This window comes from Thamnophis sirtalis, unplaced genomic scaffold (genome assembly GCF_051295495.1).
Source record: "Thamnophis sirtalis isolate CommonGarterSnake01/CBP01778 unplaced genomic scaffold, rThaSir2_p1.2 scaffold_6, whole genome shotgun sequence".
Lineage (NCBI taxonomy): Eukaryota > Metazoa > Chordata > Lepidosauria > Squamata > Natricidae > Thamnophis > Thamnophis sirtalis.
In genome coordinates, this window is record NW_028261386.1 from 67,795,421 (window position 1) to 67,807,811 (window position 12,391).

At 38.6% G+C, this 12,391-nt stretch overlaps 1 protein-coding gene across 1 annotated transcript in view; it reads right to left on the reverse strand.

Annotated features, from left to right (window-relative positions):
- Positions 1 to 12,391, reverse strand: part of ACTN2 (actinin alpha 2) — a 71,156-nt gene that overhangs the window by 18,982 nt on the left and 39,783 nt on the right. Inside the window, exons 9-14 of the mRNA XM_087718055.1 lie at positions 11,891 to 11,983; positions 10,331 to 10,561; positions 9,167 to 9,314; positions 7,065 to 7,215; positions 2,299 to 2,407; positions 44 to 184 (exon numbers count right to left, since the gene is read on the reverse strand). Coding sequence (XP_087574181.1) covers positions 44 to 184; positions 2,299 to 2,407; positions 7,065 to 7,215; positions 9,167 to 9,314; positions 10,331 to 10,561; positions 11,891 to 11,983 — 873 coding nt within the window. The remainder of the gene's footprint in view (positions 1 to 43; positions 185 to 2,298; positions 2,408 to 7,064; positions 7,216 to 9,166; positions 9,315 to 10,330; positions 10,562 to 11,890; positions 11,984 to 12,391) is intronic.

Below are 12,391 nucleotides of genomic sequence, written 5' to 3' on the forward strand. Positions count from 1 at the left end.
GAACAATTCTCCTTGTTGAGCTCATAATGCAGCTTTACTTTACCTGGATCTCCTCTACACTGTGAACAATGAACATATCTTGCAAGTCTTCCATTGCACCTTCCATCCAGTTGTTGAATGGAGCAGCCCTCTTGGCAAACTCCAAGTGAAGTTGATCAATTGTTTCCAACAGTTTCTCTGTCCTCTTTAAAAAGACACACATAAATGGATTTAACTTACTTTTTCTTTTAGAAATGCACATTCATTTTTTGCTTCTATTAGGGAGTTCGAGCTTTGCAGCGTTTAAAGATGTACCATTAACAGGCAACACAATCAGCAAATTAAACAAATACAGCAACTTTTTTCCTCTGTCCTTCCATTTCTTAATATCTAGCAAATGTCAGTTCTGTGCATGACAACTGTTTGTACTTTCCTTCTGGCTTTTCACATCTCTGTGCGTTTTCAGTGCCTTAATGGTGAAGACACAATCCCACTGGTGTTTATGGCATTTAACAGCAATATAGCAGTGGTGGGTTGCTAACCAGTTTATTACCAGTTTGCTCATGCATGAGCGCACACTCTTGCACACACACATCACTTCTGCACATGCACAGAAGCATTTGGGCGGGTGGGTGGAGCCTCCTGCCACCGTCACTACCAGTTCGGCCAAACTGGGCCGAAGCAGCAGCAACCCACCTCTGCAATACAGGGACCACAATTTCCCCCAATTCACACTACAGCTAGAACAGGTGATACAGTCAGTTAGGCTATAGGAAATAAGTCAAGGCAGTTGGCAGGAAGGGAGATTGGCCTAGGCAGGAGTTACATCACTGTTTAACACAGCTTTCCTCATTAACTCTGGTATGCTGGGAAAGGTGAAACTGTAATCTGGGCATAATCCAGGAAAACCCTGACCTATTTTACCCAGTTAGCATCTGTATTCCTTGTATTCCTGATATCTATATCTGGATAGATGTCCTGGAATGATATTATTTTGTTGAAGACAAATGCTCTATAAGTATCTGACTGTTGCTGTAATTACAATTTGTGAAAGTATTGGATTTTTTCCCTATTTCTCCATCGTTGTTGTTGGTTTTTTTTTTTGTCGTAGATGCAAATATTTAGGAGTATACAACTTTGAAACTTCTGATGGGGCTAAAATCCAATTTCCTGTTTCCCACCTCAATGCACTTAATTCCAAGAATGGGTTCATATGTTATACTAAACCATAATGTGGTTATTTTGGTTCAAAGTATTTTGTGGACCTATTTGCAAATTTAATCATCATGCTGTGATATATAAGCCATTATTCAATATAATGGTACATCTATATATCTGTTTTGTTTGTGTCTTACTAAAAAGTTTGGTACGCTATTGGAAGTGCTTCCAAAGATAAGGAGGGACACCTTTGTTGCAAAGTGCATGAAATGAGATCACATGACAATAGGGAATGTGTGACAGTCATATCTTTGAGGATAGTGCATAAGTAGGTTTTCTGAAGTTTGTTGTAACTTTGAACAGCCATTAAGCAACTAGTCATAAGTCAATGACCAACTATACATTAAACCTATTTAAACAAACTTTGTCATGAACTGTAGAAAAAAAGTCATATATCTACACCAATCAGTTTTTCCACACCAACTTCAGTTAGTTGGTACGGCATTTGACAATAAGGTAACAATTTTTTTAAATACATCAGAACAATGACAGAAAGCAGGACTCCCTAGAAATGCTGGATGCCCTATACAACTTCCATCACCACCAGCCAACCTGACCAATAATCCTGCTGTCTGGAGATTGTGGAGAATGTAGTTCATTTCCACCCACTTGAAGAATGCTGATTCCACACAAATCTTGAAGAGTGTAGTGCAGGGGTGTCAAACTCAAGGCCCAGGGGCTGAATCTGGCCTGTGGTGTGCTTAGATCTGCCCCATGGGGCCACCCTGGAAACAGCAAAGGACTAGCCCATGGTGCCTCTGCCAGTGAAAACAGACTCCTGAGCTCAGTTTTTGGCTGTGACAGCCTCCAGCAACCCTCTGCCAATGAAAACGGAGCTCAGGAGGGCCGCTAGCAAAGGGTTGCATGAGGCTGTCACAGCTGAAAACAGAGCTCAGGAGTCCATGTTCACTGGCAGAATGCTCGGACCACCACGGGTACCCCCGACAGGTGTGACATCGACCTGGGCATGCCCACCCTGGCCACACCCACCCTTGTCTCCCGAGGTCAAACACAACCCTGATGCTGCCCTCAATGAAATCGAGTTTGACACCCCTGGTGTAGTGTTTTAAAGAGTAAAGCTATTGTCAACATCTACTTTACCTCCAATACTTCTCTCCTTTTCTGGGTAAGGGTTCCCAGTCTATCCCACTGATCACATATTTTCTGACATCGATCATTGACACTTGCTGCCTCATGGTAGTCTAGTTCACTGAAAAAAAAGGATACATGTTTAGCCAATCTTCACAGTTACCTCATATAACCAGGGGGTTCAATCCACACAATGCAGAGAATGCTGTGTTCCTAATGTGACAGCTAGATTTCCCTCTTGGGTTCTGCAAATTGCAGGTCCCCTTCAGTTCAGAAATTCACAGGAGAACATAACCTTTAAATTCCTTTATACTCTACATTAATTTTCTAATCTGGTTTGGCATACCCAGGAGCAATCGGAACATAATTTGTACACACAGCCAGAGAAGAGGAATGCATCATTCCAACAGTCGTCACAAAAATACATCCAAGATTTTTCTTCTAGAAAAACAACATTCAGAATGCTACCTTTCGGATTTCTATTTTCCAGTCACTAGTCTGCACTAATGTGCATTACAGTTAATCTCCCATTCATACACATGGTTGATTTGTGTGAGAAAACACAGATGTCATTTAGAAAGAAAATTCATGGCGTCTCACAGCTTTTTACCCATGATTTTATATATAATAGAGAAGTATGATAATAATGAGGTTATTTGGGCTGCAAAAATCTAAACTATCAATGGACATACAAAACATCCCATATTCTTACAGCTCTCAATGATATAACATCCATGTTACTTTGGAAAATATACACATGAAACATTGGAGGAAGCAGTTTAGAAACATTACATTTCTAAACTGCTTTTTCTGCAGGGCTTTTGTGCCCTTAATATTTGCCATGAGGGATGCCCTGCCAAAAACACCTTCAAGAATTAATCCTAACAATTAGGATTAACAAGAAACAGGTGGAAATGCTACAGTGCTAGTTTTGTGTATTTTTTCATTAGACAGGAAAGAATCCAAAGGGCATTTCCCAGTCTTTAAAAGAAGCAATAACACCATAATAATGGATACATCTAGTCTACAAATATCATAGACCAATTTCTAAATGTCTCGTGGTTTCCCCTTGTGCAAAAACAAGACAGACTTCTGGGAAATAATAGTTTCATACCAATATTCTGCCATTTATTATTGCAATCTCTTTTAACTGTCAGATATGTTTGTGTGGTTCTAAAGAGATTGGACATATGTACTTTGTCCTCAGCTAGTTGTTATTCTGAATGTCTCATCATCAGCTACATTTAGCTCTTGGCTACTCTTTGACTACTCCTGGTATGCCATTACTAATCAAAGTCATTATAGTAATGTGAGTACATACCAGTTTAAGTTTAGGGGGTTAATCAAACATAAAATAATATTATGAATTTAGACCTGAAATGGAATGCTTGTAAATTTTTCTACCATTTAAATAGTACTATAATGGACTTCAAGCAAGATTTTCATAAATAGGGAATAAACATTCTTGATCTCAACCAAAAACAGAGATAGATAAAGTTTTGAGTTGAACACAACAAGTTACATCTTTAAGGAATCTCATGGCGGTAATGGCTTCAATAAGCAATAGTATAGGGCTATCACATTGGCACAGATAAAGTCTGGATGACCACTGGATGGCAACAAAGAGATACAAAACAAAAGGTTTCTGTATATATATGAATAAATTTATATTTAAAATATTTATTCAAAATAAGCAGATCTTTTTCTAAGCAGATGCTCCCTAGCCACCATTGTCATTCACTAATTCTTGTGTCACTTTTTTACATTCTCTTGCCAACGTAAATGATATTTAACAGAATAAGTTAAGGAAAACTTTGCAACGTTCTCAATAAATTAGTTCTATTGTGTTCAGTTGTGTGAACGCTGCACAACTCTTTTCCCTCAACTCATTTCTGATTCTTTCCTTATCATTTATTATAGTTAAACAAGACAGCTAGCCCACAACCTATGGATTTTCACATAACAATCTAAATGACATCAATTTGTAGTTTCCAACATCTATTTTAGCCCCTTCATAATAAAACTTACTCATTCACTTTGCTGCAGGTATTCAACAACTCCATTTCATTCATAATCATTACAGTCTTTCTCTGAGTTTTATTATTATAATAATAAATTATATTATTATTATTATTCTCCTTTCATTTCATGCATTAGTTCATATTTCTTAATCCTCATACATTACACTCTTCCATATGCCCTGGTCATCATACATATTCCTCTCTGCCAACCACCAAACCTTTGGTCAACTGACGTATTCACTCAATGATTCTCAATCATATACAGCAGCTATAGATCAGGTTAGCAGCTTTAGTTGTACCTATGCTACCTGCTTTTCCTGCTATGGCAAATATGGTACTGGGCAGTTTGGACATATCTTGGCCAATATGCCAAAAGCTTGGCCAAAGTCATTTTATTCTGTACATGTTCACACTAGTCTGTACAAGTAGAAATTCTAATCTAGTAATTACTTTGCAAGCCAATATATTGCAGTTCATGAATGTGTTGATATATACTCAAGATGCATCTGTATTCTTTTCCTTCCTGAACAGTTCTGTACTTGAAGTTTACAATTGCCTATAAGATATTATTTTTGAAATTATACAGTTGTGGGAACTCAATAGCATCTGCCTTACTCATGTGACACACCTGAGTAAGGTAACACCATGTTGTTTGTAACACCATGTTTGTAACAAAATGTGCTGGTATCTTTAAAATTTATATTGTTTTATTTGTTTCCTAGTATAATTTGATTGCTTATTAGTAACCTATGACTATCACTAGGTGTTGTATCTTATGATTCTTGATGAATGTATTCTATTTTATTTTTCTTTGTGTTCACTGAGAGTATATGCACCAAAGACAAATTCCTTGTGTGCCCAATCATACTTGGGCAATAAAGAATTCTATTCTATTCTATTCTATTCTATTCTATTCTATTCTATTCTATTCTATTCTATGGAGAGACCATTATTCAATAAGACTTCAACAATTCTAATCTTTAAAATTATTATTAGCAATCTTAGCTGCCATAACAGAAAATGGTGAAGCTGACTCTGAACTTTAACTAGCATAGTTCAAGGTCAAACATAACAATTGTTTTCCAGAAATAGCAACCTTGCATTGCCAAGTGGTGGGAAGTAGAAATATAGAGCTATGCCAAACCAAACCGCATAAAGAACAGTATCATTCTCTCAAAGGACCTGTACTACTTATTGGCAGTGTTTACCCCACCTCATGCCCAAAATTTCTTAGCCTGTCCATCTTTCTAAGAACAATTCCCAGAAAAGAAGATTCATACTTTTCTGATTATTGTTTTTCAATCAAAATCTATTTGACGAGAAATACGAAAAGAGTATTCAATAATACTATCACTTCAGACTGAATTTGGTCTGCTGAAGGAAACTGTCCCATCCACCTTGTTTCTGAGTTCATCTCCATCCATGACATTATGTTAAGAATCAGAACAGTGTCTCCCATTCAAATACTAACCATGGCTGATCCTGCTTAACTTCTGAAGCCAACATCCTGTCGCCTTGCAGTTTATGGTCCTGGCAAATAGCAATCAGCATTGGACATGACTTTCTGTTCCTACACTAAAACTAAATAATCGGTAGTCTTCAGATGTTCTTGAACCCAAATCCCAACTGCTACAGCAATATCACTAATGCTGAAAAAAGCTAGATTTTGTTATTCAATAGCATTTGATGAACTCTGTTAATACAAAAGTGGATTTGAAATGTCTGTAGTAGATCAGCAAGCCTGTTCACATGGGATGGACCAATTTGGAAACACATCTCTATCACCCACTTTTTAGATATAAATGCCTCTTTAAACAAAAACAAAAAACAAAATTTTGCCACCACTTTCTATTCTGTACATAGATGTGTAGATAGAAAATAACTATAAGAAATAATATCAACATCTCTGCAAACAATCTTAATGGTGAAGATTGCAGTAACTGAAAAGAAACTAGGAACTGTAAGACAGCTTTCCTGTTTAACATCACTTAGACCTGTGATGGCGAACCTATGGCACATGTGCCACAGGTGGCACGCAGAGCCCTCTCTGCGGGCACGTGGGCCATCACCACAGCTCAGATCCACCACACATGTGTGCCACCTCCCATCAGCCAACTGATTTTTGGGTCTCTGCCGTGCATGCACAGTGGGTGGGGAGCATGCAGGAGACGTGTGGTATGTGCAGAGTGCAGAGGGAGCATGCGGGGGGGACATCTCCCTTCAGCCTGATTTTGGTTCCAGGAGTCTGCAGGAAGGCCTGCTAGGCCAAAAATGGGACAGGGGGGAATCACGCATGCATGCATGGGGGGAGCATTGGGTGTTGCACGCACATGCTCAGGGGGATGGGGCACATGGGTGTGTGTGCACACGGATTGTATTATGGGTGTAGGCATGCATGTATGTGCACTGTCACACATGTGTGCGCTTTTGGCACATGGCGACAAAAAGGTTAGCCATCACTGACTTAGACTAAATGTATTAAGTCAGAACTGACCCTTCCACTTCAAGATTACCAACCAGAAAGTGGACCAGACAAAAGGTTTATCATTAATTTAGCTTTGAAGTAGTTGCCCTGCAAGGCACCTCTATTTTTAGTTAAGGAGGAAATCAGAAAGATTTTCAGAGAGCAGGCCAAGATAATAACACTTAGAAAGTTATCTGTGGAATTTTTACATTGTACCTATGACACTATCAAATTTATTGGAAAGAGTTTATCGGGTAAATGTCAGCAGCTGTGTGCCTCTAAATGGAACATACTTCAGCTCCTGGGCAATGGCAGCGATCTGTTCCACCCTGTCCTGGTGAGCAGCCAAGTCGCTCTCAAAAGCTTCATGTTTCCTCAACAAAGCCCGGATATCTATCAGGGAAGCAGCTTCATAATCCTTCTGCTGCAGAATCTGCTCTTTGCCTGAAAGGAAGAGAGAAGAACCAAGCCACTGAGGTGGGATATTGTCAGCACTGGTGACTAAGGGCTCAAAGTCAAAGAGATATGACTGCCATTGTCAAAGAGTCCAACAGTAGTAAGAGTCACATATCAAATGATATATAACAGTGACGCTACCATTTAGTTGCCCAAAGAATAGCAGCAAATGCCTCTTTAGCTGATTCCCATTCCCCTTTGCTTTGTCACCATGCGGGCCCCTGACCGAAAGCTGAAGCTATAATGATTACAAGATGGTGATGATGATAGCACTTAGCAATAGCACTTAACACTTATATATCGCTTCACAGTGCTTTACAACCCTCTCTAAGCAGTTTACAGAATCAGTATATTGCCCCCAACAATCTGGGTCTTCATTCCGAAGATGGCTGAGCCAGTGAGAATTGAACTGCTAAAGTGCAGGCAGCCGGCAGGCAGCAGAATTAACCTGCAGTATTGCATTCTAACTTCTGTGCCACCATGGCTCATAAGGTCAACCCACAGATTCCTGTTGAAGAAGGCCTTTTCCCTGAATAGCAAAGACTGCCCAAAGGCTCCTGGGCAATGATTAAGCCAGCACTTTATCAGTTGTTCCACCATTAACAGTACACGTAAAATTCTTGAACTATGCATGGCTAAAAGCACAATGTGTGAAGAAACACTTCGGGGAAATAGAAAGGGGTGGATATGTGGAGTGCATGGTTTGATACCTCTCCCAATCTGCTACATAATGGCAGATTTGTTCTATTTACTTTAATACTGCTTTATTCATATTTTGTTATTTTGTCTCAGCATTATTTGTCTAATAGTACTTTAAAGTTCCAAAAGTTTAAAGAAGGCTACTTTCTATATGCAGATACGTTCTGAAAGCTTCAGTGTTTTCCCAGAGCAAATCTTTGTGAGCAGTGAAAGCCCCATGAACAACTATATTTGCTTCAGGCATCGTATCACACACTCTTGACCTGCACCGCTTGTGAATCACCATGATGAACACTTTTTGCTGTCTAGGCGTGCATGGAATCTCAAGATAATTAAATAAATAATGAAATGTCACAGCAAAAAAGGTGACTCAACTCAACACAAACATCTCTGGAAAAAGTCAGGTCTTGATTGCTTTTCTAAAAGCAAGCAAATCTGGGACTTAGCATATAAAAGGGAAAAGACTATTCCAGAGCACATGGACTCCCACCAAAAAGGCACCTTTTTACTACCCATAAGATAGGTAAGATATTACTACCCATGTTTCAGTGAGAAAACCAGAACATTTCCTCCCTATGGGACAGGCAGAAATTTTTGGGAGAAGGCAGTCCCACAAGTAACCTGATCTAATGCCAGGTATGACTTTCAACCTGCTTAAAAACCAGCATCTTGTGATGAAGAAGATCCAGCAATGATCTCTTGAGGGGGCGGATCTATCCCTACCTCTTGCAGAGCCAGCATAACCACCTCCTTCCACAAGGAGGCATTTACTACCACATGGAGCTAACCACATATCTCCCTCCCCACAAGGCCTGAACCAGGAGGCCATTGGCTCAAAGCACAGGTGGCAGTGTCCCTAGCTCTGAACATCCTGCCAATTTTCTTGGGGGCCAAAATCCTTAAACCCATCCCAGATAGCATCCCAAGAATCTGTCACTTCCACCTTCTCAGCTGGAATCCAACTCTGCTGAATAGGATTGCATGTCAGCAGCAACCTCATCAGGAGCCAAGGAGCTATCAGACAAGCTAAGCCTATTGACTTTATTTTACAGTTGATGTTTTAATTTGCTGGCTTTTGTATCCCTCAGTCTATTCCTTCCTCCTATGTTGTTACATATTCTTATTCTCTCTTTCTTGTCCATTTTTTTTTCATTTGAATCATGAATTTGATTTTAAATTCTATTTCAAAGGGAAAACACTGGATAGATATTTTTTTGCAGGCAAGGGAATCCCGACTTACCATATGCCCAGGTTTCATGTGATGTGGCCTTTTGCCTAAACTTAGCAGCCAGATGTTCAAGCCGTTCAAGCCTTCGTATTTCATTCAACAGCCATTCCTCATAGCCCTTCTCTGCTTGTTCAAGTCTTTGCCAAGCACTGGCAATATCCTACAAAAGCATAGGTGCATTTAAAATCAAATACTTAAAACCTGTATCAAAAGAAGGGGTTTTCAGATTGGCTAAGCATTTTCTCTGACTCTTGATTGTCTAATCCTGGGCCAAAATTTAGATTGAGAAGGACTGTTACCTTAGCTTTCTAAAGCAAACAGTGAATTTCTGTAATGAATGTGAAAACATTTCATTACAATAATTCACCCTTCATTTCACTTTTTCCCAGAATAATATGATGAAAAATTATATTTGGTAAAAGACATAACAATTCTAGTGTGGTGTAACTAGCTGGAATATGCCTCCTCAAGCCCGCACCAATGTAGGGTAACAAACTCTGGATGGGCAAAAATAGTTTTGAAAGCTTCTCATTTCCCAATGAAAGATATTCAAGATGGCTGCTTTCTTAATAATTTCAATAATATCCCAAGCCTACCTCTCTACTGTTTTCTGTCTATTTTGCAATTCTTTATTAAAATAGTTGTGGTTCTCATGTAAAAAGGGAATATCTGTGCATCTTCAAATGCAACCATTTCTCAATCGTTTTTTAAATAGAGGCAGACCAAGAGAAGGTCAGAGAATCAGGAATGGATGAAAAAAATGCTGAGACTCTAATAAGATGTAGGAATGACCTTGGAAGACATGAGGGACAGCTTGTAAATTGATATGTAAAGGATGTCTCAGTCCATAGAAGGAGGGATGACATGAGAAATGTTTCAATAGAACCCTATTTAGTTTACTCTGGAAACTAAAAGAAAAGGAAGGTAGAAATGTTCCCAGTCTTTAACATTCTGTTAATGTTGCCTAATAAAGATAGAGCTACTACTCCTGGTTGTGCTTCTTGCCTGAACTACCTCACCAGGCTATTGAAGACTGAGCCACATCAAAACCTCCTCTGGATTTGCTTTTGATTCCCTTATAATGCAGGATTGTTGCTTTGATGAGATTTAAACAATTTTCCAGTTTCCAGAACTAAAAGGTTTGATAGCATACAGCCCAAATGTACTGCTACTTACTGAGACCATCTTCCCTTCTGATGGCATGAAAGCTGGTCTGTTGCTGATCCTCAGTTTCGTCTGCAAAGTGTTGAAATTGATCTCCAACTGGCATTTTTCCTGGATCTTGGGAGGCTTGTGCTTTCGGCGATAATCTCTGAAGTCCTCTAACTTCTTTTGCATAGCTACCATCGTCTTCTCTGGTGTCCTGTTTTCCAGCCAAGGTGTGGTACGCCGAATCCATTCTAAAAGCTGTTTGCACACATGTAGACATGTTAGCAAATGACAAAAAAAAACCTATGAAAACAACAGTAAAAAATAGAAATAAAAGAAAAAGATTCCTATTCTAGCATTTTCTACAGTAACTTAAACACTGGACCAGATTTCCTGGGAGTGGGTTTCCAGTTTTAATACTACAGGATTCTTTTTTACTTGTGTTTGATGGAATAAGGCATATTAGTACTCATGATAATGGTGAGTGGATCATCATGCCAAAGTAAGGGGAAGCAAGCATCTTATAACTTGACAACAAGAGAAAACCCGGTTATTGCCTTCCAGTAGACTACTTTGGTTGTGAACAGTTGAGCAGTTAAGGAGGACAGGGCATTCTGGGATAGGCAGTAGCCATGACCATTTTGCCTGGCAGTAAATTCCAAAAGAAAGCTATGGCTGATAATTGAAAGAACCAGTTTGGGTAGTGATTAAGGCTTCAGGCTGGTCCCCTTTTAGACAGGAAGGTCTGGCTGGAGACTTTGAGTCAATCAATCTCTCTCAACCCAACTCACCTGACAGGATTCATGTTACAGGGAAAATAAGAAGACAAAGGAGTATTAGATATGTTCAGCGCCATGAGTAGTTTATAATAATAATAATAAAGATAGGTTATAAATAAAATAAACAAACATATAAGGGAGCCAGGAGTCACTGAAATCCCTTGACAGGATAAAAGTAAGAGCTTTACATTTATTTTAGTTGCTTCTATTTTGTCTGTAAGACTGTAACCTTTATGCTTTGGCTGGGTTCAGACAATATGCTAAATATTGTTAGATTTAAAAAACCCAGTTGATGCGTACACAGAACGTGCTATGTCCAAAATAAATAAATTCCATTAGATAATGGCCTGTTTTATATAATATACTAATATAATAAGCAAGTTTCCTCAGCATGCTGAATCATAAACCATCCAATCCATTTTACTTAGTCTACTGTGTTTGTGTGGATGAAACTCTTATATACAAACTTCGACAATTTTGTCATTTACTGTTTTTAGGGTGGCCAAAATCTAAAAGTAATCCAGAATAAGGTAGAAGTAGATACAAGAGATGTTGGCAAGAATTGCCAACACACATCAAATTTAATAGTTCCTTATTATTGCAAGTAAAAACAAGCATATTTATTTTTATAGCCTAAAAAAAGAAACCAGAGATATAAATGGAGATTCCTCCCACACTAATTATATTTTTTTTAAAAGCCTCAGCAATTGTTAACAGCTTTATGTAACTTTTCTGTCCTTATAAAATTGCACATAAAATGATTTGGTATCAGAAGCAAACTTCAAGAGTTATGACAAGCTTCACCTACCTCACTTGCCAGCTTTTCATATTCTTCCATCAACTTTTCATTTTCTTGGTTCACAGCAAGTACTTTACAAATCCGATTAGCTGCTGTTTCTGCCTGGAAAATCCAGAAAATTAAACAGTGTGGGTATGTTGTTAGATTCATGCAGAAACAAAATGTGAATGATGATCCAGTGGCTACTGCCGCATAAAATAATGAGCACATTCAGCCACTGGTTTTTATTAGTTTAGGTACATTATTTTAGTTGTCTGTTCCTTCATGCATGGAATCACAAAATTCTCCAATATGATATAATTTAAGATTGGGTGAATGACAAAGTAGGGTATTCCACAGAAACAATAAGCATAAATCACATAAATAACCCTATAGATAATCAGCATGATGCATATTATTCTTATTATTTCAAGGATCGCTTCCTTCTTGCAGTTGCATTTTCTAAAATCAGTGATTGAAGTACATATAAGAGAAAAATTGGGCTGTTTCAGGAATGTAAAATATTTCTCA